General features: G+C 40.8%; 1 protein-coding gene across 3 annotated transcripts in view; it reads left to right on the top strand.

Annotated features, from left to right (window-relative positions):
* Window positions 1-25,784, top strand: part of zfyve16 (zinc finger, FYVE domain containing 16) — a 32,156-nt gene extending 6,372 nt beyond the window's left edge. For all 3 annotated transcript variants that reach the window (XM_017432252.3, XM_017432251.3, XM_017432253.3), the window contains 16 exons: window positions 304-2,360; window positions 4,092-4,188; window positions 11,447-11,623; window positions 11,723-11,853; window positions 12,027-12,243; window positions 12,970-13,092; window positions 13,184-13,339; window positions 13,433-13,657; window positions 14,866-14,948; window positions 15,358-15,462; window positions 15,595-15,745; window positions 15,862-15,942; window positions 16,030-16,192; window positions 17,401-17,506; window positions 17,603-17,779; window positions 20,133-25,784. In XM_017432252.3, the coding sequence (XP_017287741.1) occupies window positions 304-2,360; window positions 4,092-4,188; window positions 11,447-11,623; window positions 11,723-11,853; window positions 12,027-12,243; window positions 12,970-13,092; window positions 13,184-13,339; window positions 13,433-13,657; window positions 14,866-14,948; window positions 15,358-15,462; window positions 15,595-15,745; window positions 15,862-15,942; window positions 16,030-16,192; window positions 17,401-17,506; window positions 17,603-17,779; window positions 20,133-20,291 (4,208 nt within the window). In that variant the 3' untranslated portion in view covers window positions 20,292-25,784. The remainder of the gene's footprint in view (window positions 1-303; window positions 2,361-4,091; window positions 4,189-11,446; window positions 11,624-11,722; window positions 11,854-12,026; window positions 12,244-12,969; window positions 13,093-13,183; window positions 13,340-13,432; window positions 13,658-14,865; window positions 14,949-15,357; window positions 15,463-15,594; window positions 15,746-15,861; window positions 15,943-16,029; window positions 16,193-17,400; window positions 17,507-17,602; window positions 17,780-20,132) is intronic.
* Window positions 25,785-26,596: the final 812 nt, after the last annotated feature.

Raw genomic sequence — 26,596 nt, 5'->3', positions numbered from 1 at the left:
CACATGATCTCTTTATATACAAACTTTCTGATGGCCCCCAAAACCAACACCAGTGCAAGGCCTCTAAACAGTGAGGACACTACTTTGATTTGTTTTTGTGGTGGTTTTCTATACTAATGGGCCTAGTTTAAAAAAAGACTCGTACTACTGTTTTATGTCTGTTCACAAAGCTCTTAATTTCTATTTGTTCTTCAAAAATTTTATCACCCTGTGAAGAAACATTTGAATAATTTTGTTAAGGTGATAGACTATTGGCTAAGAAAGTAATTTATTTCTTGAAACTTTTTTCTTTTTTTATTGCAGAAGAAGTTGAATGCAAGCCAGTTTTCTTGAAGCCCACTGCACACCCCTTCTCTTCGCTGGGCTCCCAGTGTTTACCCTCAGAGGCCTCCACTGCCCCACAAAGCCTCCCTGACCTTAATTCTCTTCATTATGGCTCTGCAACCAGCTGCTCTGATGGCTCCAGCAGCCACAATCACAGAGAGGTCAAAGGTCAGCCTCTCACCGGTGTGGACCTCCTCTCCTCTGTGGACCGTAGGCCAGCGAAAAGCTCCGCCCCTCCATGCCCAGACAGATCTCTGAAGCCGGTGTGTGACCTTGTGAATGACGCGAGCTCGGCCATCCTGACCCGGACCAACAGCCACGATGTGTTCAGGGAGCTGGACATGGCAGAGCAGCAAATGGAAGAGGAGGAGGAGGAGGAGGAGAAGAAGGAGGAGGAGGAGGCGCTGCTAGTGGACTTTAACAGCCCTGTGGTCACAGAGGGGGGCCCGAGCGTCAGCATAAGCGGTGCTTCAGAAGAGCAAACATCTGCAGGGTCAGATGGACTGCTAGGCTTGAACTCCCATGAACAGGTCGGTGGATACTTTGCTTCTCTCAGTCTGCTGGACGTTATTCTTCCTGCTGCAGTGGAGAAAGGTTCTGAACCCACGGATGAATCGCCATCAACGAGGACCACCGAGTCAGTTGATGAAGCAGAGAGCGACAGAGAAGAGGCACCCAGCTCAAACCATGTTGCAGAGAGCTCTGTAGACCACCCTGAAACGGAACATGTAGACAGCTTTAAAGAAATGACTGCGATGAATAAAGAGGAAGAGTCAAATAAGGCGTTTGATGAATCTGTACCAGAGTCCACTGAAGATGTAAAATGTGAATCCTCAGACAGTGAACCGGTCAGCTTGTCATGCCTGCCAATAGCCGTTTCAATGTGTGGAGCTCTGGTGAATTCAAAGACCAGAGAAGATGACTTTGGGGCAGCTTCAGAGCAGTGTGACGAGGCTGATGTTTCTGAGAGCAACAAGCTGGATTGTTTGTCAGCCTTGGAAGCAAAAGACTCATCAAGGGACCCCTTCAGGGAGGACAAGCCCTGTTTAGACAACTCTGAATCTGACCAGATTTCAGAGCACAGACTGTCTTCAGAAGGGCAGCACGCTCCTCTTGTATCTGCTGCTGCTGTTCCTCCTGCAAACCTCTCTTCCTCTGATTGCTCAGAACCCAGCCCGGAGGATCTTCCCGAGTTTGGTTTTGAGCATCTGCCGGAAAGTGACCAGGCTGAGCTTCTGGTTACTGACGAGGAACTGGATGCCTTCCTTCAGGCGCATGCCGAAGCAGAGCAGGGTGCAGGGGTTTCGTATTGCTGCAGTCCTAGAGACGATACTCAGCCCGAGTCTCTCTCAGCGTCAGATGCACTTTTAGAGGAGCAGAAGCCACAGAGCTGTGATCAAGATCGACAGGAATACTTGGAAGGATTAGCCTCTCCGGAAAGTGACAGAACAATTTCTTTGTCTGCAGCAGGAGGTTTAAACTCTGGTGCTCCATCATTATCACAAGACTTTAGCAGACCATGCCACGAAGACTCCTCTGAAGTTAGCCACTCTTTAACCAGCAACACTTTCCAGTCCCAGCACAATAGTAGCCCTGATCAACAGCCCTCCTATGGAGGGGCAAGACCTAAACGACCACACTGCCAAACTGCAAGACCTCCATCAGCAGAGAAGGAAGGAGAAGAGCAGGCTCAGGCCCTCAGTGCTTCTTCAATGCCAGAGGATGAGGACAGTTTGACTGTAAGCCCGAGTCCTGTGGAGGAACATTCCAACTTCAGGAATTCCTGCCATGCGAGCGCGAGTCGGGATCATCAGGATTGTTCCGTGGGGTTTGATGAACTCTCAGAGCCGCCACCTTACCCTGGGGAGCAGCCTGCAGACGCCGTCAGGCCAGTGAACTGGAAGAGGGACGGAGTGGAGGAGCTGGGGAGCAAACAGCCTAAGTGGGTGCCAGACTCCGAGGCACCCAGCTGTATGAACTGTGAGCAGAGATTCACTTTCACCAAAAGGCGGCATCACTGTCGAGCCTGCGGGAAGGTAAGTTTAAGTTACATTTCAAATACTTCACTGCGTCTGTTATACAGCGTGAACAACTTTGAACATTTACGAGCAGCAGTAAAAACAGCAGCATGTTTTCTGCCAAATTAATAATATATAGCAGCATCTAAAGTTGCCTTGTTTAATAAGGGTGAGATTTGCTTGTTAACATTGTGATAAATCTAAGCATGCAATTGTGAAAACAATCACATTTTTTCCCCTTCATATGTGGATGAAGGTGCTGTGGTCAGATGAGACTAATAGTGAACTTTTTGGCTATCAAAGACAATATCATACCTTATGTGAACCCAATTCCTTTCATTATGCTGAGAACACCGCCACAATATTGAAGCATGGTGGCGGCAGCATCATGCTTTGGTGTATGGTTTTACCTTGCAGCTAAACCAACACTCCCATCGTTAAATGTCCCAGAATGGACCAATGGAAGCCCACACCTCAATCCAATTGAGAGTCTCTGGTTTGATTTAAAGATTGCCGTTCAGAAGCGTCACCCGTCCAACCTGAAGGAGCTGCAGCAGTTTGTTCGTGAAGACAAGATGTCCCAATCTGGTATAGATGTACCTGAAGAGACTTGTAGTTCTAATTGCTGCAAAATATGGCTGTACAAAGTATCGACTCTGAGTGGGGTTAATACATATGCACGTACCCTTTTCCAGTTCGAATTTGTTAAAATTATTCAAAACAACCACCTCCCTGTTCAACGTTATTAATTTGGAGTATTTTGTAGAGATCTGCTACTTATGCTACAAGTATCTATAAGTTATGGATGCTTATCATCAAACTGAAAATCCATTTAAATTTCAGGTCTGGAGGCAACAAAGGGGGTGAATACTTTAGCATCTCTCTGTAAACTAACTCTTCAGAAACAATTTAAATTGTATTTGTTTGTGATTTGTTTCTGGTGCAATATTTATGTCACGAAAAGATATCTGTAGATATTAGCTAAAGCTATTATAACTGGCTTTAGTAATAACTTGGAAACATTTGATTTGTGTATAAATTTCCAGTGATAAACACGATGCTAAACATGTTAAATCATGTTTGGTTTTTTTTTAATGTTAAGTTAGCATCTGTGCTTTGGTCAGCTGCCTGTGATGAATAGGGCTTTTGATCTATGTACACGCATGGAAATATTCAAATCAGTGTTTACTCGTGTAAAATAAGCCACAGTCATTTAAGTTTCAAGATAATTGAAATGTTTCTGATTGTCTCATAATTGCATGACATCCCTCTGAATCAGACTGTAAGGTGCCTAAAGCTTCCCACCCGTACTGATGGTGTAATTGTTCAAATTAATCTGACATGCAGTTTTTCTGCAGTTGAAGTCAATTTTTGTATTGATGTGTGTGTGTGTGTGTGTCCCAGAACTGTTAAAACAGCAGATTACATCCATGGGCTAAAAATAGCTCGTTGGATTCATGGAGGTATAGAGCATGAGTCAGCAGTTCTTTTTCCAGCTCTTCTGTAGACCTCCACTGAGCCGTGCATCCTAAAGCTGCAGTTAAGAGCTTTAAGGACCGGCGATTTAAAAGCAGAAGCCGAGACGTCAGTTCAGCATGTTAAAGTTTACAGCTCAAACGGCACGATCCGCTGCTCTTGTGTGGGCCTACACGCAAACATGGGAAGACTAACTACTTTTCTTTTTTTTTTCTCCTCTGGTGGATGTAAACCGTCGTCGTCATCATTGTTCTCCTCTCTGCCTTGTGACAGGTGTACTGCGCTGCATGCTGCAACAGAAAATGTATCCTGAAGTACATGGGAAAAGAGGCTCGTGTGTGCATCCTTTGCTTTGTTACCATAAACAAAGGTAAGACCCCGCTTTTGTCTGCTCAGATGTTTTGAGAAACACCAGTTGTTTGGCTGAATCACCCAGTTTTTCGTGACTGCCATGAGTGACACAGATTTACTTCCTGCAGATTTTCAGTCTGTTCTTGATGTTTTTTTCTTGAACAGCAGTGACTTCTTTGCTGTCCTTGTCACAAGGCTGTTGTTCACAAGTCTTTTCAGACTTGCCTCCAATGTTGCCGTCTTGCCTGGTGACTGTATGACTCTTCAGCTCGCTCCTCAGGAGGAGATGATCTTAGTTCTTCCTAGACATTTCACGCTCCTTCACTGTCTCCCCTTGAGGAGTGTCACACCTTGAATGTTGCACCTTGAGCTGTTCTTTCAGGTGTAACATTCTGAGCAATGGTTTCCTCACGTGAAGCCATTTTGATGCAAAGTGAGGGTTTTCTTTGGAGCTAACTGTTGCAAACACACAAATACAATGGCTTCAAGCATATCTGTTTACACCAGTCAGTCTACAAATTAGATTTACTCTATTCCCGTCCTTACGATAAGACCATTAAAATAAGTTGGCTGATAATTTTATGTTAGTTCAAAAAGTTTTTTTGTCATAAAGTCAATGTTTTTAAATTAATAAACCTCTTTGCAGTGAATAATATGCATCTGAAAACTGAAATTTGCATAATCTATTTGTGTTGCTGACAATTTTTTTTTTGTCCATGACTGTAAAGACATACAGCACATTCCTGCTTGGATTGTTGAACTACAACTTTAGAGTCCCAATCATGTAATTGTTTTCCGCGATTGTGTTCCAGTGCTGAAACTGAATTATCGAGCCCTGTTTTGTCAATCAAGCAGACATTATTTATAAAGCCTCTTTCCAACACACATGTGCATGAAAGAGCATCACACAAAACAAATTGACAGTAAAAATAAAAATTACAAAAGTAGATGGAAAAATAAAACAAAGGAATGTGACAAATTCAGTAACATGTTAGAAATGAAGCAAAATCATAAGCTAAAAATGATCAAAAACATGCAGTCTGCTAAAGGTTGCATATAAGACATGGGCAGAAGATGGTCGTAGATGTCATAAACATTCCTCAATAATCATGTTTCAAATAATCTGAACAAGCTTGATCTATAAATAAAATAAGAAATTATATTTTAATGTGTAACTACATTAGGCAACTAATTGTCTTTTAGCTTGGAGATCGTAGCTGGCAGCCATCTGACAGAGCTGCAAAAGTGCGTCAGTTCCCTGCCCTGATTCATTTTTTGTGGTGTTTTTCATTCTCTAGCACAGCTGTGATTCTTTCCTGGTAGGCGGAATTTAGTTAGATTTTTTTCTTGCAGGCGTATCTCTGAAGACGTCAAAACTTGAATTTCAGGATTTGTTTTCGTCTGTAGCATTAAAACACGTTTAGGAGCCTTCAGGAAGTCCACAAAGGTAAGCTGGGACATTAAAATTACAACAAAACAAGACTTACCAGCTAAACAAAATAAAATGCATCTCTCGATGTGATTTGATCTAAATCTGTAGTCTGAACACAAAACATTAAACCAGAACTTTCCAGCCATGTTTTTTGTTGGCTCTCCCTGCTTGTTCTATGCAAAGAACTTTATATGTTCCCTGTTTGCGACAACCTTTACACGTTTTTGTTTTCATTATTACACGTAGCTGAAGTCTCAGACTGATACGTGGTTGAATGAGAGCGTAACCTGGAACTGTTTTGCTTATCTGGATGCAGTCAAAAACATTTTAGATATTTTTTTGTACTGAATCAGCTTGACTGTGAGCTCATGGTTCCTGTGATAAGTATGCATCGTCAAAGCATGACCCTGTTCCCTGTTGTCCTGTTTTAGTTTCATATAGTTTGTACATACAGAGCATCTTTAACCTGCATGTTGTTTATTTCAGCACCTTGTGTCCTCTTATTGGTCATGTTGAATAGAATCAATAACCCTGCAGGGTTATGCTGTTTTAATTGAAAACAAAATAGGTGCTTATACAAAGCCGTGGATGCAGTTTCATAAAACTTGAAGTGTGGCTTTGTGGGTCTCAAGAGAACACGTGATGGGGAGCCATGAGAGGAACTGTGGTACCGTATGAGGAAGTCAGGTTTGGTGGAGTGGGGTGTGAGGGTAGTGGAGGGCATGTACAAGGACAGTGAGACAATGAGTGAGATGTATGGTAGGAGTCACAGATGAGTTCAAGGTCTGGGTGGGTTACAGCTCTGAGCCCCTTTTTGTTCACAATGTTGAACAGGATGACAGATGAAGTCAAGCAAGAGTCCTCATGGACTATGATCACAGAGGAACATTGTGATTCTGTAGTGAGATTAGGGAGTGTAAGGGAGCCTGGAGATGTGGGGGTCTTCTCTGGAGAGAAGAGGAATGAAAGTCAGACTCAAGACAGCAGAGGAGTTTAAATCCCTGTGGCTAACCATCTAAAACAACCAGAGGATTCGAGTGTCAGGGAGATTTGTGTCAAAGGGACAGCTGCAGGAGTGAAAGAGAAGATGGTAGTGAGACCTGCTATGATACATGGTTTGGAGATGGTGGCACTACCAGCACGAAAAAAAGAGGTGGATCTGGAGGTGGCAGAGGTGAAGATGTTAAACATTTCACTGGGAGTGACCAAAATGGACAGGGTTAGAAACAAATATCAGAGGGATAGCTCAGGTTGAGCATTTTGGAGACAAAGTCAGAGAGACGAGGCTGAGTTGGTTTGGACTAGAGGTGGGCGATATTGCCATTGATGTCACAATATTTCTGTTTTAAATACTGCTATAACGATATTCTACATTTTTCCTTTTTTATTGGATTTGCCCAAATAAATATAACTTCAAAACTGTTTACTTTTTATAAACAGATTTGAAGTGTTTCTACCCTTACCTGACACAACATGCTTGCATGACTTGCAAAATATGGTGGTCTGATCCACATCTTCTATTTTAAAACCAAAATAATTCCAAACAACAGAAGTGGCTCCTTTATTTTTGGAGTTATGTTAGGACTCGTGGGGCGTATTTCCGGGTTGTGCTCCGCCGTGTTTGCTAGGTCTCGCTCACAGCGCCCTGCACTGCTTCTTCTTTGTTTTAATGGCGGTTGACAAACAACTATAGGAAGCATTACCGCCACCAACTGGTAAGAAGTGTGCACCACATAGCGCCTCTGCTGCACAGCTCAGGCTCCGTTAAATGACGTCATCATATGGTATCGCAATATAAACTTTTTCACCAGTTTCAAAAAGTCCACCAGTCTTACCGTAAACGAGGCGATATGGCACACCCCTAGTTTGGACATGTGCAGAGGAGGAATAGTGGGCATATTGGACATAGGATGTTGAATATAGAGCTGCCAGGAGAGGAGAAGAAGATGACCACAGAGTAGATTCATGAATATCGAACATGCAGAGGGTTGATGTGACAAAGGAGGATGCTGGGATAGGGTGAGATGGAGGCAGATGATTCGCTGTGGCGACCCCTAAAGGGAGCATCTGAAAAAAGTTGATCAGAACAGCGCACAAACTTTGTTCGATCATACTGTATACAAATGTTAATTTTGATGATCTCTTTGCCATGAAAATCCAACATAGCCCGATGATATTTTTTTTGGAGAAACAAAAAAGAACAAAGTAGCAGGACTGTTGTGAGATACGTGCAGAAAGTTTTAGAGCTTAATCATCAACAGATCAGCCTTTGTGTCTGCTCGATTTCTTGACTGAAGTTAAAAAGTCATCAGTGTTAGAATAAAAATATAGGATCAAAATAGATTGAAGTCTTTGGTTAATATTAAAACAGCTTTAACAAGCGATTAATATTTAAGGTATCCCACATGAAGCCGCTCTGGGGCTAACTTCTGAATGTCTGTTGAATACTAAAGCTTTTACTTAAATGTAAAAGTATTACACCCTCTTGTTTTTGTCTCTGTGGCTTTCTGGCTCTGATGACGTTCAGAAGAACCTTTTAAAGACTGCAGCACAGACGGGAGATAGATGGAGAGGACACAGAAGAGGGAGGAGAGTTACAGCGGACACTGGGTTTTGTCCTTGATGTGGTGTGTGTGTGTGTGTGTGTTCATGTGTGTGTTGGTGAGTGGCCCAGAACCTGCCTAACACAGTGGGCATGTGATGCTCACACGCTGTACGAATTTAAAACAAAGAGGTGGCTTACTTTTGTAGCTTGCAGTTGCTGAGGCGCAGTGTGTCGCGATCTCCTCTCCCTCCCCTCTTACGTCAACGTGGAGAGGCTCAGCACACACACACTCACCCAAACAGCAGCCTGCAGCTAACCGTCTATTAATGCTAACAACACACTCCTGGAAATCGAAGCCTCTAAATAAGCTGTGGTGACTGCTCTGAGGTCAGACTGAGAAATAGACTTGTTATGATGTCGACTGGCTGAGCAGCGAGGATGACTGTGAGGTAAGAGGAGTCGTGAATAACGGACTGCTTTTAACTTTGTTCTGCTTTTGTGCTCAAAATATGTGCAGATGTTTCAAGTTCGTACACTGGTGTTAAAATTGTGTGCAGGCGAAGGGTCCACCGGGATTACAAATGTATTAACCCCCAGCTTGATTTTGAAGTCATTTTCCTCAAACCTCAAGAGTGCAGCCTCGTTCGCTCCCTGCACATCATATTGTGACTGTTCTCGTTCTTTTGCTTTTCTGTTTCTAACTTCCAGAACAAGTTTCTAAATGACCATAACGTCTCTGTGACGTGCTGGAATCCCATGTGGCTGTGTTTCTGTGCTTTTGTGAGCCACGATGTTGTTGTTGTCAGTACCCACCCGATCAATAAAGCTATATGATGTTTAATCAATATTGTGTAGACAAGTGCTGCTTCAGCGCTTCCTGCAAGTGCAACCAGAAGGCAGGGAGAAAACCTCTTAGTCATAAAGAGCTTTGCTCAAAGTCATGTTTGTCCTTCATTCATCTCTGCTGTAGAGGCAATAGGTCCAGATGGAGTGCAGCCCTTTTCTAAAAGCCCCTTCAAAGATATTGATTTAATTCAAATGTGTGTGATTTTGTCTCTTTTATTTCAAATGAAATGTGCTGCTGTGGGAATCTGCTTCAGTACTGTGATTTCATGAATTCAGGTCATACTAACTTCTAGATGCTTCGGAGCATTTCAGACCCAAATTAGTCATTCCAAGAGTCACAAAGCTATCATATGGGCATTGCAACAGACTGCACAGTTCTTTGTTGAGCGTTTTAGCCCGTGGCTCAGCTCTATTTTTGAGTGATCTAATTTCAGATCACCTGAAAGTAGATTTTATCTCCAAACATCAAACAAAGCCAACACCAACAAACTGATGAATCCCAACGTGATGAAATCTGTTAGGGGATGACACTCATAGATGGCTTACAGAATACAATGATGGACAGGAAGTGGTCTTAATAAATTATATTGGGGTAGGAAAGCACTGAAATGCACTTTTTTTTAGGTATTTTAAGCAAGAACACTCTTCAAATTTGTCTGGTAATTATTCAGTTTTACTTCGAATATTCAACCCCACCCCCTCGCCTGTTTTGCTGGTCCGTCTCATCCCCCCACCTACTAGCCAGCTCCACAAACACAAAACAAACTTGCACTAATTCATACTCATTTCATCCTTTCCAGCACAAGAGTCAGCACAACAACAAACTCTTTAAAAGCAGAAAAAGCATCTTAAGGAGAGCGAAACTCAGCTGCTGCTTTATTAAGAACTGTTGCATGATTCACATTTTTGGCTCAAAAACGACCACATGACTGAATTAAAGTTTATTTTACTTATCTCAAGTCCTGCAGCTGAAAGCTCCTCGAATGAAACAGAGACATGTTCTGCTGCAATATCTGCAATCGGGGCTTCTTTATGTTGTTCCATTTTCACCAATACAGTGGATGAACGTGGAGGAGTATGGCCGTATTCTGAAAGTAAAACTAAGCTGACCTGCAACCCTTTTTTAATTTTATAATCCTTTCAGAATAAATTACAGTGGCAGAAAGATGCTGGGGAGGGCTCTGAGTTTGGGATTGTTTTGTTTTTGTCTTAGAGGAATGGACTGTAGATATTTTGTTGAAAAAAGCACCCAAGTTGGAAAAACACAAGTTGGAAACATTTTTGCATGTATACGTATGTTTAGCTGTATGTAAAGCTCTAAGGAGGGCTGTGTTTTCTCATTTTACTAAAATCCCACTGTTGTGTGTGGAAATATTTTTCAAGTTGTTTTTTTCCCCCCCCTTGTCTTATGATCTACTGCTACCAAAAGTCATAGCACACTCATCCCAATCCAACTGCACATTTTTATGTACTTGTATGAGTTTCTCCAAAGCTGCAGGAGGAGCAGCGAATCCAAAATTGTGACAGAAACGGAAGAATACCAGGCAGACACTAATAAGTGCTTCAGTGCCAATGCATTAACACCCTGATAAATATTGTTAAAAATAACTTTAATACAGTTAGGAAAGAATTAATAAACATAGAGACATCTTCAGTAATTTACAATATACAAACAAATCCTTGACTGCTAAAGAGTCATGGCTGCTCTGTGAGACTGGATTTGGACGCTGTAGTACTTTTATGTAAAATTGCTGAAGTTTAGCAGATTATTGTCACTTTGTTAGTTTAGCAACTAGAGGTCTGTTTGGTTTCAAAATCTCAGACGTGAACCTAGAATGAGCTGAAAGCAATCCTACCCAGAGCTGAACCAGATCTTGGTGTGATTAGAAAGCTGGGCCCGCGGAACCAAAAAATGCCCCATTCCAGCCACGTTTTTAAACACATTCTCACAGTCACAGCCAACCCCAGGTTTTCAGCCTGTTTTACACATTAATGCCAAACAGAAAGGAACAATGTTTTGGTTTTTTTTCCCTTCACTGATTGGGAAAAACTCTTGAATCAAAGTTTTATGACATTGACGGATGTAAATGAATGTTTACTTGATAATTAACATCATAATTTGTCATCTCATTTGTCTTAAAGGTATATTGTTAACTAAAATGACACAAAAAAAAAGTTTGACCAATTGATGGTGCTAGATGATACATTTTAAGGATGACAAGTTTCTCAGCTGAAACTTGCTGTACTACTTCCTGTTGTCTCTGAGTGGTTTCACAAAAGCCAACAGACCTCACTGAATGACTTAAAAATCACCAAAGACTTTTAGATTTAGATCTAAATAGTTTTTTTTTTCAAAAACTTTAAAACTTATTTTTATTTTTACATTTTGTTCTGCGAGAGCATCAAATTAAATTGAGTTTAAGAAGGAAACCTCTAATGACGCCTCTGTTTTAGCCCAGAACGATGAGCGGAAGATGAGTCCAGCGGGTCCCAGCCCAAACCCCAACGTCCCATCTGAGTACTGCAGCACCATCCCTCCTCTGCAGCAAGCTCGAGCTGCTGGAACTCTGAACTCCCCACCACCAACAGTCATGGTCCCCGTGTCCGTTCTCAAACACCCAAACAACGATGGTACGGGTACTCGAAGGTTCTGTTCCTCATTTGATTCTTGGCTTGTTTACCTGAACTCTTTTTCTTTTTTTTTTTGTTTTTTGGTCTGTGTTTTGTCAGCTTGTCCACGTGAACAAAAGCGTGTGTGGTTTGCCGATGGCATCTTGCCCAATGGAGAGGTGGCCGACACAACAAAGCTGTCAGTGACGAGCCGCAGGAGCTCCCAGGAGTTCAGTCCAGATCCAGAAACCGTAAGACAAACTTCCACACAGCTGGCCTCTTGTTTTAGATAAGCTTTAACCTTTTTTTATTTGCTTGGTGGTAACTGACAGGTATAAAGGTTCAACTGTTGTCAGAAATGATAAAATATGCCTGTAGACGTAAACTGGGCTCGGTGTAAGAGAAACTGTGTGTGTGATTTCAGCCTGGCTCATCTGGCTCAGACCTTGGAGTTAGCAGCTCCTCTGCCCCTGATGCCTCTGGAGCTGTAGAGGTGGTCCGACCTCCAGTGTCCGGACCCTGGGATTACGGGTTGCTTTCTGGAATCGGTTCTGCAGTAAAGAGGATTCCAAGCCTGCTGCCAGACAACGAGGATGAGCTGCCTCCACTGCTCATCAGCACTGAAGAGGATGATGGAAAAGGTGTGTGTCTTTTTTACCTGGATACTTTTATACTGGATCACTTAAGTTCAAAAGCAAAATCAGAAAATGGCTCGTTTTGTGAAATATACATTAGTCAAACCAAACCCCAGTTTTCAGTTTGACGGCAGCTGTGAAAAGCAAGCTCAATCCACAGACATGTCGCTACAGCCTAAAGGGACACCGGGACGATCTGATCATTCTCACATTTGATAGAGCTGTTTTGGTCGAATGACGTATGTGCTGTAATCGATTTTCAGCTACTACCACATCAAAATTTAACTTCATATCTGTAGAACTGACTGAGTTACAGGTCGATTAACTGTGGCGGCCATCTTGATTTGGATTGACTCCAAAAGGTAATCAGTTGTAGGCGTACACGAGTGACGACTTTCTTTAGAGTTTCATTTAAATCTGTCCAATGCTTCATGAGATATTTCGCTTTCAGGACAAACAAATGAACACACAGACACAGGCAAAAACCTAATTACCCACATTTTGTCTTTCAGCAGTGGTTGATAAAAATGTTTTGAACAAGGACTATGAATATTGTTCTATGTGCCTACTGGTAACGTAAAATGACAAAAAGGCACCAAAATGTGAGGAACAATAAGTTTAGTGCTGCTGCTTTGACATTAGATCATTAGATAAATGTTTTGTACTGTACCTTGTGTATTTATGTTGTCCAAGGCTTGAATGAGACTTTGATATTAAGTGTTCGATGTTTAGATGTTCTGGTTGAGGAAAGTCCAGCCCCCTGCCAGATCCTGCACCTGCTGGAGGAGGGAGGACCCCGGCCTCTGATCTTTGTCCTGAATGCCAACCTGCTAGTCAACGTCAAACTGGTTACTTGTGAGTAGAAGTGAAATATTGTTCATTTTCAAACAGAGTGTGAACATATTGTCCTTAAAGTCAGTCACCTCTGGACTCTTTCACCTGTCAGACTCCGACAGACAATGCTGGTGCTTCGGCTCAAATGGGCTGCAGGCTTTGGGACAGAAAGAAGTGGTGTTTCTGTTGGAGTGTTTGCCAGGAGAAAAAACTCTTCCGAGGGACTTCTTCTCACTTTATCTTAGCATTTACCAAGATGCCCAGAAAGGTAAGCAGTACAAACAGGATGTTTCTGTTGCTTGTTTAAAAATATGCAAACTCTGTAAAAAAAAAAAAAAAAAACTGTCATTGTCTGCTCCAGGGAAGTTTGTCGAGGAGCTGGACAACGTGACATTCACGACCAGTTTCTTGGGCAGTAAAGACCACGCAGGGATGCTGTTCTTCCCTCCCACCTGTCAGCCTCTGGATGGCCTCACGCTCCCCCCGCAGCCTTTCCTGTTTGGCACTCTCATCCAGAAACTGGAGGTCCCCTGGGCCAAAGTCTTCCCACTCAGGCTGCTCCTCCGGCTTGGAGCTGCATATGATGGTGTGTAGTTTACTGTTCCTGTCTTACAGTACAATTGGAATGGTGTTTTCATGTCATATCCAGCTGCACTTCTGTTTGTCCATTTGTTATGAGTAGAAAAATATTCTGATTATGTACAGGGTTTCCCCCAGAAAAGAGGCTAAGCCTGGTGGTAGGTGGCGCCGGCCAACCATGATTTAGTAAAAAAAAAAATATTAAAGTTGACAGGAAAGTTGAAAATATGGCTATTTATTATGTGATATTGTAAGATATTTGTGTCAGATATTTACACAACTACAGTTTTACAAAAAAGGCACTTCTGTAATACTTTTTTTTTAAACAAAAGTACAATTAAAATAAATGCAAATTGATTGACAAGCCTAGAACATGAAGAACATTAGAGATGTTACATTTTAATCATTGGTTGGTTAATTCATTTTCGTCAGTGTAATGTATGTATATTATTCACCATTTACTTTTGCTTTTTTGTGCTGCCATCTCAGTGCTTGTTCGATGATGGAGCGAGCCAATATGTCGTTCAGCACATCATGCCTATACGTTGTACAAGGAGCTTCAATGAAAACCCTAAAAAAGTGGTACACAAAAAAGGTGTTGAGAGAATTTTAAGCATTGCTGCTTTTACTATCATAACACCAAGAAGAAACAGTCTTGTCTTTACTGACTTAAACAGAATAAACAAAGAAAAGAAGGGATCCATAAAAATGTTTTCACAAACATTACATTAAAATAGGTTTTTGATTTATTTTGGGGGGTTTTTTCTATAAAAAAGTCTTTCACTGTCTTGCTCAGGTTATACGTTCTCATGCGGGTCATATGTTCACGTGTGCAGGCCATTCGCTATCGCGAGTGGGTCTGTACGTAGGGCTTTTGTCCACTTTGGCGCTTCACACTCCTTTGACTTTGAAAAAAAAAAGGAGTCCAACGTCTTTTGACCCTTTGTCTGTGACATGTTGTAGTAGGTGTTACTGTGTAAAGAGGTAGAGAAACGTAGCGGTTTTGGGGGTGCGGGTGGAAAAAATGTGTATAAAAAAAATGACGTATTTTACAGTAAACAAGCGGAGCTTAGCCTGGCGGCGGGGCAAGTAAAGCCTGGCTGGCGGGCTGACAGACTTATAATACAATGGGGGAAACCCTGGTGTAATATGTAATATAATTATTAATTAAATGAATGTAAAAATGTGTAAACTAAACTAACCTTTGTTTTCCAGTGTATCCAACTACATTGTTAAGTGTTCGTTTTCGGGACTCTGTGTATCGAGAGACGGGACATACCATTATGAATTTACTGGCTGTAAGTACCACAATATAATTCGGTTGTTCTCATTTTCACATCTTTGTGAGCAACTTTTAGATTCAAAAGTATCATACCATAAAAATGTTAGGATATTTCATCACATAAATGTTCAGTTTTTTCTTTAATTCCTCTACAGCTTTGAGACGGGATGATTTATTGTTTTTTGAGAGTACCTGAGTGAATCTGATCACCAAAATCAGCTTGATTTGTAAACATTGGATCCAGCTGATTACAGGATAGTTATCTGCCCACCTCAACCTCCTAAAGCACCTAACAGAGTGTGTAGTTGGTGCTTTTAATGAACACTGATAAAAGTAGGACTATGTCGCTGCATAATAATTCATAGTAGAGACAAGGAATATGAAAATAATTTTAGATTTTCAGATGTGTATTTTTATCCTTCCAGGATCTGAGAAACTATCAGTACAGTCTGCCAGTGGTGGAGGGCCTGAGGATCCACATGGAGATGGGCCACAGCTACATTGATATCCCCAAAAGTAGCTTCAGTGAGGTGAGAAAGGTTTACATTTCTACACTAACATGTCTCATTATTGCCACTTTTCACCTGGGACTAATTGAAACCACACATAGAGGTGCACCTGCAAACATGCAGCAGTGACATGGATGGTTTTGTTCTTTGCAGATGCAGAAGGTAGTGAATTCATCCAACGAGCACGTCATCAGCATCGGAGCCGGTTTCAGCCTGCAGGCTGACTCTCACCTGGTGTGTCTGCAGAACGAGGAGGGAAACTATCAGACGCAGGCCAACAGCATGCCGGGGAAGACTCGCACAGGTGAGTGGTTTTCATCCTCATCATCTGTTTCAGACAAAATGACCGTGAGCAGTTAGAGATGTCTTTAAAATGACGTCTTCAAGCAGTTTAATTTGGTGGTCTGTTTATTCTGACAGTGACTGGAGCCAGTTTTGTTGTGTTTAATGGAGCGCTGAAAGCCTCCTCGGGCTTCATTGCCAAGTCCAGCATCGTTGAAGGTATTTAAACTCGTCCCTTTTTGGTACGTTGATGCAGAGCAGCATAGTAGGTCTCAAATGCTTGTCTGTTTTTGTTTTGTTTTTCAGATGGACTAATGGTTCAGATCCCTCCAGAGACCATGGAGTCTCTGCGCTCAGCCCTGAGAGAGCAGACTGACTTCCACATACCCTGTGGAAAGAACGACGGCGGGGAGGTTCGAGAGAATGTCACGATCCGCTGGATTGACTGGACCTCACCTGTCAACTCCGGGTAACACACACTCACGTGTAATCTGTTTATATGGAAATCCCTTAAGTGTGACTCGTGAGCAGACAAGCTCTCTGACGTATCATGAGCACACTAAAGGAGCAACATTAGAACTACGCTACATAACAGCCTGGAAGTCCTTCTCTTTGAGGACAGGGGGCACAAAGAACTATTTGATTGTGCCAAACAATGTAGGAACCAGTTTGTGTGTACATAAGGGGTGTAACGATACATGTTTTTGTACAGAACCATCATGGTACAGAAGTCTGGCACAGATACATGGGGAAAAACACAACAAATAAGTTGGTCACAGGTGATCACTGCTCCCATCTAGAAGCTGGCACACATTTTAATTACCTGTATTCTGCTGACAACCACGACAGGGAAAAAAGGAAAATAAAATAATCTTATCAGCATTCTACATTAAATTATAAATGGCTGAATCAGAATTACCAGAAGCCTAAAGACCTGCTTGTTTCGGATCAGATGTGAAGGATAGCAATGGAGGCAGACAAGAAATGCTGTATGGCAGGCAGTTATGTCATGTAATGCATGCATTGAAATGTGACTTTTATTTTTTAATCCATATTAAAATTACAAGTGACAAATCCTGCCTTGCTATACCTCACCAAAAGGAAGGATGGGGATTTCTTTCTGTCTTTGCTTCTAGGAGAGTTATTGATTGTTTTAAATAACAAAACCTAGCATTTGGTATTTGTTTTGTTTTCCTGTTGTACCGAGCCTGTACCAAAAGGTAACCCTCGTACTGAGGTACAGACTGAGCTGTGACTTACACGTACAAACCCGGCTAAGAAAACGATACAGGTGCTTATTTACAAGTTGAGATAGCAGCAACACCAGCGAGGTGTAGCTGCTGTGTGAACGTCTGGTCCAGCCTGGTGTGAACCACAGCAGGAAATAAAATATGTGTAAGTGTTTCTGCTGGAATAAAGGTTTCATGTGAAAGTCTGTGTACAGGTTTAAATAATGACATTTACATGAACCAATCTGAGTTTTTTTTGAAGAATTTGTTTCAAAATGGCAAAATTTGCTTTGAAAGTGGGTCTCGTGTTTTTCTCTTCAATACGAGCTTATAGATGTTCTGCTCTGAGATTGCTGATCGAATCTAATTACCACAGAAAAGTCTGTTATTTGGAGATTTTATTTGATCTTTCACTTTATGATTCATTTTATGGCTGATTTTTCTGCAGCCAAACTAGCGGCGTTGACGGGAGACCTCTGGATGGCGTCCGCAGCATGAAGATGCAGCAGGATACTGAGTTCGAGTGCGACGGTCGCACCATCAGATGCACCGAGGTGATTATTTTTTATTTTTAATGAAAAAATTGTTGGCGTCTTCATCTCACATTCTGTACGGTCCAGATGTGTGACCTGAGCTGAAACTCTCTGCAGGTGTTCTACCAGCTGAAGTCACCTGACTGCAGCCTGGCGTCGGTGCTGGCGTCCTGCAGCATGTTTCAGAAGGAGATCGCCTTGGCCACCTGCAGCGCTCTGACCCCCCACCTTTCTGTGCTTGCCTCCAGCAGCATCAACTCCCTCTCGCTTCGCGTCTCAACTCAGGCAGACATGGTAAGAACTAACACCTGTAGGTCTTACAAATGTCTAAACGCTTCTGAATTCAGCCGCACAACAAACCGCATCAAACCCCACAGACCACTTAGTTAGCTCAGTTTGCGGGCAGTTTTATTTCCATCAGGAAATTTTAAGGGTTACTGTACTTGTATTTAAAAAGAAGTTGTGCATTTTAGTTTTTCTCTTTTCTTTCTGACTTTTTTCAAATTTTTCTTTTATTTCATTGTTGTATTTCAAATCAAACAAAAAAAGGTTATTTTCTAGAGGTGTTCTTTTCATAAGATTAGTCAATTTAAAGCACCATCACATTAATTACTATTCACCTTTCCTTTATGAGTTTTAGTCACCACTACTCCTTCAGCTTTGGAAAAACCTAAAAGAAATGTGTCAAAACATGCAGTTTGATCAAGATCTACAACTTTTGGTAGCAGTACGTTATACAGCGAACCCTTTAGATTTTAAATAAGTCATGGAAAGTTGGGCTTTACATACCTGAGCTGGCTTTTTGACCCCACAAACAATTTTTGCACAATCGCAGAATACACTTTAGAATTTTTTATGAAATTATCACAGAATGTTTAACTTGGTGGGATGTCTCACTCTAACTTTAGAACTGTTAAAAACTTTCACATTTCTTTCAGACTCACTCTTCTTACTCCCACAATCTTAACACTTCTTAGACATTTTTTTTTACATCAAAACAAGTATAAATTTCTCCTTCCATCCAGTGTGTGTCTCACTGCTATATGTCTCATGGTTTTCTGTCAGATCCCCTGCAGAGTGCAGTGTGCACACATCCAGACTCTCACTGAATTATATCTGAGCTCAGAATTTAATTTTTTATCCTGAAAAGTGGAAGTCCAGAGTCTTTTTACCTTGTGTTTCCTAAATGAAACACAGTAGACATTTAAAAAATGTACACTTGACAATCAGGAGCTACGTGTGTTTCAGAAATATTTTCACTGTTTTCACACACTCACTGTTTGAGGCTTACGCTCTAGTCTGCCTGTCTTAATAAGAGTGCTGTCAGCGAGTTCGAGACACAGGTGTGTAGTTACTATGGCGACCACAATGAGCCACTGACAGCAGCTTTAATATTTCTTTCGACCTTTGGTCTCTTTACACTTCTTACACAGTTCATACATCGAAACATCAGCTTTTTGTCAGTTTGGATTATTACAGACATCACAAATTACTTTTAGGCTTTAGGGAAGAAAGTTGATGAATGTTGGAAGCTTAGGCAGTAGCTTCATTGCATCCTTTAAAATTTCTTGAGATAACTGCAGCTGTTTGCAACCTTCACCTCATGTCAGAGCATGGATTTGGTCACACGGCTCGTTACAGCAGCTGAAAAATCAAGAACACATTTATTTGACTCCAAATGTATTATACACCATATTTCTTCCAAACCAACGTTTTTGCCAGTTACCTTTTGTTGATTGACCAAAAATATTTTGTAAACGTTTGCCTAGAAGAATCCCCGTGTTATCCTCGATCTGCATAACGATGCAAAATGTAATTCTATTCACAATAAATGCTGATTTTCTTGTGCAGCCATCTTTGAGCAAGCAAGCGTTGTTGTTGTTGTAACACCACCACTGATTGGACAAGAGGTCTCATTTATCTGCCAAGGCTTCTGATTGGTCGATGTTGGGGGGCGTGGCACTATGTAGATGACGGATGCTTGGAATGTCAAAAAAAAGAATGATTGGATTCTCCAAACAAAAACACTGCCAGGACAATCGATTTCAAATCTCTAGTCAATGTTTTATTCAAATTTTACAAGATTCCTTCAGGTTTACTGCCTTCGTTTACTTCCTTGTCTTGGCTAAATGAATTCTTCATCTGATTTTCTGAAAACTCTCCCAGTCCTTCCAAAGAGCCAAATATTTTCACAAATTGTCCTCAAAAATTGCTGATTTTGGACTCAAACATCCTCCCAGCCTTGTTCCAAATGCCAGGAAAATGCATTCCTTATGTTCTAAATTTCAAATTTGTCTGGAAGAGGGCCCCCAGTAGTTCCCAGTAGATGGTCAGCTCTCTACTTCTTCTAAACAGCCTCCTACTCCTGAAACCTTTGAACCTCCTACAACCTGCTTAACATGTTTGCTATTTAAAATGGTCTTCAAATGCCTTTTTTTTTTTTTTTTTTTACAAAGCCACAATGTTCAGCTGGTACATGAGTTATCTGTAATTTGGTTTTCTTTCTGTATGGTTGTCAGACATTTAGCATTTGCAGGTTATCAGGTGAGACCTTGCCTGACATTTGACAAACTTCAGTTGTAACAAATGATAATTATCTCGTGCACGTCTGGAAAACGCTGTGTTGACGAGGAGTTTTTGTCGTCAGGTGGAGTACCAGGCTGGCTCTGGAGGCAGGCTCCTCCCTCAGTGCTACATGAACGAGATGGACGACGCTCTGATCCCAGTCATCCACGGAGGTAGTGCTAGCGTTCCACAGACCGCCATGGACCTGGAGTTCACCTTCTACATCACACACATTATCTAACGGCGGCCGCGACACGGAAGTATTAAAACAATAAAACGAACAGAAGGTGCAGCTGCTGGTTGTTCTGGGCTCCGGTCGCTCCGATCTCAATCCGATCACGACACTCCTACTCTGAGGTCGGATGTGTTGCAGAACTAAAGTGGATTTCTGTTTGCCGCGCTCACCAAAGCTGCTTTAATACATGAAGCCAAACACTAAACATGGAGTATGACATGTAACCGAACCATCCTTCTGCTCTGCCTTCCTGGCTCTCCGCCGGCCTCCGGCAGCTCGGAGCTCCTCAGTGAATGTTTCTCACAGACGCAAAAATGTCTCTCATCTGGATGTATTTATATTTTAATACGGGCTTACTGAATGAAACAAGAGAATCAGTCAGGTGCTATTATAACGATACTTCATATGCACAGCTGTCTCTTTGTGAAAACATTTGCTGCGAGGGTGAAAGAGTAGTTTTTTTTTCATTTATTTTTATTTTCTTATTTCAGATGCTGGTTTATACACGGACACAGAGAGCCTCTTTTAGAAAAAGGCTTTCTTTATTCACCTCCTTATCATGACTTACTGTTTCAGACGCTTTATAATGCTGGTGATCATCAGTCAGATTCTCTAAACTTGACTCAAACACTAAAAGTTTTAAACTTAGAGTTAATTCCCCTTTATTTCTCTTTTTATGGAATGAAAACATGTCTATAAACATTAAAACTGATTGTGTGCGCTGATAAATAATTCAAAGTAATACATATTTAGCATTATAAATATTCAAATAATCCAACCCCAAACAACTTATAAGCATAGTGTAGCAGTCGGTAAATAAATTGCCTTTGTAATCCCTAAACCGTAGTTATTTCTCTGAAGTATAATATAAATAAAAAGCCCTAAAGATTGCATATGGGATGACTGTGATTATAAAGTTGGAGCAGTTTTTAATCTAATGTTTCTGTCAGCATGTTTTGTTTATAGTTGTGGTCAGAGGTTTACATAAATTCATTATGGGCATAAAATCTTACAATAATGCTTTATTTGACCCAATCTCTTTCCAGGGTGGAGTGATTACACAACATACAACTTTAATGGTTTTTAAAAACAAGAATTTGGTGCGCAAGTTTGAATTTATTGTGGATTTTGTCTAATTCACACATGGTCAGAATTTTACATACAAGCTTAACTTTATACTCCCCATCAACAAGCTTCTGACATAATTCTGGCTGAATATTTGACCACTCTTCTTTGCAGAACCAGTACAATTCATTTAAACTGGTTGGTTTTCCTGTGAAAGACCCAGCTTTTAAACAGTCTTCAAATTTTCCCAACATCTGAGGTCAGGGCTTTGGGAAAACCATCCAGAAGCTTAATGTTAGGCCGATTTATCCAATTAGAAACCAGTTTTATGTGTTTGAGAACATTGTTCTGTTGGAACACCCAGCTGTGTCCAAGTTTTAAACCATCGATTGGTTGAAGAATTTGGAGGTTGCACCAGTACCACAGTATGATGCCACCACAGTCATGCTTGATGCTTGATTTTGTGTTCTTAGGTTTGAAAACCCCACTTTGACTCATTCAAACACACGTCTTGTCATCGTGGCCAAATAACTCTATCTTTGTCTCGTCTGACAAGTCATCTGGCTTGTCCGTTGAACTTGAAGGTGTCACTTCAGGAGCAGGGCCTTCTTTCTTTGTGAGGACCCTCTCAGTTCGTTGCAATGTAAAACCATCTTGGGTGTGGGCAGTAACTCTGGTGTACCAATAGATTCCAGTTGATAGCAGGCTTGGGGCCTTGGTGGTTCTCAAACATTGTAACAATTTCATTTCATCTGAGAATGAGAGAGAAGTATGTTAGTTCAATTAGTGCTGTTAAACAAATCATTTTTATGCTAGCAAGGAGACGATACCTGCTGCAGTCAATCATGATCACTAACAAGAAGTTTAGACCTTCAGCAATGTCAGCCTATATGTATAATCTTGTGTAGATTAGAGAAAATCCACAATAAATTCAAACTTGTACACCCAGTTCTTGTTTTTACAAATTATTAGTAGTATGTTGCTTACTCATTCCACCCTGAAATAAAGAAACGGTTCAAATAAATTATTTAAAAATCAAATTCAAAATATTCATGCCCATAATTGATGTATGCAAACATCTGACTGCATCACTCTTCCTTTTGAAGCTCCTCTTTAAAAAGGTTAGTGGAAACGATGAAAGTCAACAAAATGCTGATAGTTTATTGCGCTTCTTGTTATGAATCAAAGAGTTGGTAAAAGAAACACAGGAAGCCCAAACAACTGCCCACTTTTTCAAGCTAACATTTGCAGGAAAATATTACCAGCACAAAATGAATCTGATTATTTTCACCAGCAGGAAAAGTCCATCAGAATCTGAAAAAACCCTGGCTTTAAACAGTGTCATCTGGTGTTAAAAAAAACAAAACAAAGAAAGATATAAAACTCTGTCAACTACAAACAAATTACAGATTTCAACTCTTATTTCAGCAACTGATGCTTGTTTAGTCTGGAAACCAAGATTAGAGTCATTTCCATTTAAAAGCTCTTCAGGCCTTATTTTCCCCTCCTGCCTGAAGGTGTGTGTACTTAAAACATGTTTTTCTGCACAAGACTCGGTGTGTGTCCCTGTTTGTGGGATCAACATTCTTGAACTTCCACTTAATTCATCAGTGAAGCTTTTTAAGGCACATTAAAACAGCAAATAAAACCCCAAACTCCTTTTTTTTTTACCCCATGTACACTTTCTTCTTAACCCCATGTACACTTTCTTCTTCTTTGTTATTTCAGCAAACAATCAGCGTTTGATTGCAACATTATCAGGATAAAGTGAAACAGATGAATAAAACCAGTAAAATCAGCTCCATTGTTGTTGAGGTTTAGGGTCTAAAGTAACCGGGGGTAACATAGGCTGCGACGTTATTGTTTGTTCAAAGCGCCGCATTTTGAGTCCACACTGAAACACCTGGGAAGGTGGTTCTAAAAATCTCAGAAAATCACAGTTTTTAAAAAGTGGTGTAGACGGGGGGGGCAAGCTGACGTGGACTGATGGGTGGAGCCTGATCAGGCCACTGGAGCTGACCAATCAGAGCGAACTTGGATTTCTGGAGAAGGATGGCTCCATAACGTTCTGTTTGACGGAACCTTAAAGAACTTGGGGCGGGGGGTGTCTTCTCTCGGAGGTCAGCATTTGAGAGTGTCTGTTAAAGCAGCTTTGTGCAATCCCCACAGTCCCGGGACCGAGCTTCCATTTCTCCTGCTTTAGGGCAAAGTGCGGTGTTTCACATCTCCGCTGACTGTTCGTTAGCTTTGTCCAAAACTATAAAAAGTTTTCATTTTTGTTTGTTTATTTTTTTAATGTTAGAGAGCTATTTTGGAATAGTTGAAATGACAACAACAAAAAAAAGGAGTTCATATTTTTAATGGGGGTCCATCATTTACGAAGAAAAGTTTCCAAAATAGTTAAAGTGCTGTGGTTTGACAGAAATGGAGCGACACGTCATATCTCAGTTAGGCTGGATGTTGTGTTTTGGATGAACATGTGCATGCGATGATTTGATATAAAGAAAAAAAAGATCTGACACACAGCAAAAATCTATATTTTTTAATCATAACAAACCAAGATTCAGGGGTTGCATCTTTTCAGACTTGTTACTTCATCATGTTTTACCTGTTTGAACCAGCACCGGTTTCTAGCATCCATGATAGAAACGATAAACCAGCTGAAGTTTCTGTCCGCCACGAGTTGTTTATGAAACAGCAGGGAGGATCGACTGGTATAACCGCCTGTTTTGATCTTTAGCGTTGAAGGCGCTGATGTCAGCCTGTCAGGTAGAAACAACAGCTACTGGGGGGAGGGCGGAGAAACGCACACGAACTTCTGTTTATTTTTAAACTGAAACGTTCCATCTGCTAGAAACCATCTTTTATAGTCGTGGGAAAAAGAAAGTCCACCCTCTTTCAGTTCTGCCATTGCATGTATCAGGACATCATGAAAATGATCGGGTCTTTGCCAGGTTCTAAAATGACTCAAATCTGACCTTGAGAGAACAAAAAACACACAACAGAATCCCTCATGTCAGCATTTATTAAATAAGAACGAAGCCAAACTGGAAAAGCTGTGAAAGTCCTTCCCAGTGATTCAACAGCTTATTGAACCTCAGGAATCCATCTCAGCAGTCACTTTCTGGAGGACTTTATTGGGCTCTTCCATGGTTGCGGAAGAGTCTTGGCCCACTCTTCTTTTCCAACATTGCTTCATTTCATTAGAGGTTTGAGGCATTTGTTTCCGCTCAGCTCCCGTCAAATCATTATTCCTCCACCACCATGCTTGTCAGATGGTTTCAGACTGTTTCAAACATTTTCCTCTTTCTCTCTGTAAGATGAAGGACTCCAAATAGTTTGGAAAATGACCTTTAACCCTTTCCAGACTGATGGGCAACAACAGCTGCTTCTCTAAGGCCATTGCTGATGTCTTTCCATCTTGGCATTGTGTTCCACATAAGAAGTCCTGCTGTTCTAGAGGTGCTCCCACTGATACTGAACCTCTTAAATCCCAGAAGCAGCAAGGCTGGATTCACAGACAGCTTTTTAATGTTGTTTTTAATAAATAATGACATGCTGGCATCTTTTGTTTTTATTCACTTGAGGTTAGATTTGACTAATTTTAGAACCTGGTAAAGACCAGATAATTTTCTTATATCCTGATACCTAAATCACTAGAGCTAAAAGAGAGTAAACTGACTTGTTTCCAGTGACTGTGTAACTAAATATGCATTTCCAGGTGTGCTCCAGGGAAAATGTGCTCTATTGTGATGAACAAGAGTGACCAAGATTTTAGATCCTTTTTGAATCAAATCTAGAGATTACTTGACACGGGATGAAAGTGTAGAAGATGATTTTTTTTTTTTTTTTTTTCAGCTGTTTTTCAGTTCAGTTTTAGGTAACTGTCATGCAAAACAAAACTTCTTGTGATTCAGTTGTTTTATTTTATCTATAAAACCCCAATATGCTGGCTGCTGTTGCCTCTCCTCTTTCACTTGGAGCCCGTGAGTTCTTTGATTTATTTCAGTGGCGGTCGGACCGAAGCCTGAGGCCCGTTGTGCAGAATAAATGGGACTTGTGTGGGACAGCAGAAAGCAGCTGAGGGATCGAAGCTGTAGTCGGGGATCTGTGTGAAACCTATTGATCCCAACGAAGTACATGTCTCCACGTTCCACTGCTGAACTTTGAATCGAAAAAGTCCATTTTTGATATTTTCTGTCTTGAGATTCTTGGGAGACGAATTTGATTTGTTTTTTTCTTTCTTTCTTGGGTGATGAAAACAAATTTTCACTACAGTATTTCAAAATGACAAGTACTTTTATGATCTCTGATTGTTTATGAAGTGTTTTTCTTGTAAATCATCTATTTATTCATAACACCAGCTTTATTTTGGTGACCAATGGGTCTGAATAGCTTGTGTATTTAAAGAATAAAATTACTTTTATGAAAAAATGTCTAATACTCGTTTCTTTCCTTAAAACTGAATGCATTTAACACAAGGCTGTCATAGTTTGGTGCTTCTTTAAACTGCTTCTATTTTATGTAAAAGACAAAATCTTTAGGGTGATTTTGCTTTGATGTTTTTAAATGGCATTTTGTGAATTAATTTTAAGTTACAAGATTTTAAACTAGTTATAGCCGGTTGCAAAAACACTCATCATTGGTAATCTGTCTTTTTACAACAACCTGGAGTTTAATTTGATTTTTATTTTGAGTATAAGTAATAAATATACTAAACAGTCTTCAAATGAATGATTTCAAATGGCAAAAATATTACTTCTTCTAAAAAATATAAAAGTAAAAAATTGAGTGTGTATGTATGTGTGTGTGTGTGTGTGTGTGTGTGTGTGGCCATGTATTTGATACATTGTGGGGACAATTTTCCTAATATATACTACCTTGTGAGGACCAACTGCTCCTTGTGGAGACCAAAGCCTGGTCCCCACGAGGAGAAATTGTTTTTGGGTTAGGACTAAGGTGAGAATTGAGTTTAGGTTTGGTTTAGGGTTAGGTATGCACTGGTTAGGGTTAGGGTAAGGGTCAGGGTTAGGCTGTAGTTAGGGTGTAGAAATGAATGGAAGTCAATGGAAAGTCCCTGCAAAGATAGAGAGACATAACGTGTGTGTGTATATGTATGTATGTATATATATATATATATATATATATATATATATATATTTGCTTTGATGCCCCACACATAAGTTTCAGAAGCCACATATTAAATTAAGATCCATCTAAAGGCAATCTTAGGATGTTTTTCATCA

The sequence above is a fragment of the Kryptolebias marmoratus genome, linkage group LG14, assembly GCF_001649575.2.
Source record: "Kryptolebias marmoratus isolate JLee-2015 linkage group LG14, ASM164957v2, whole genome shotgun sequence".
Classification (NCBI taxonomy): Eukaryota; Metazoa; Chordata; class Actinopteri; order Cyprinodontiformes; family Rivulidae; genus Kryptolebias; species Kryptolebias marmoratus.
The sequence above is the reverse complement of the archived record's forward strand: the minus strand, read 5'-3'. Positions and strand labels throughout refer to the sequence as shown.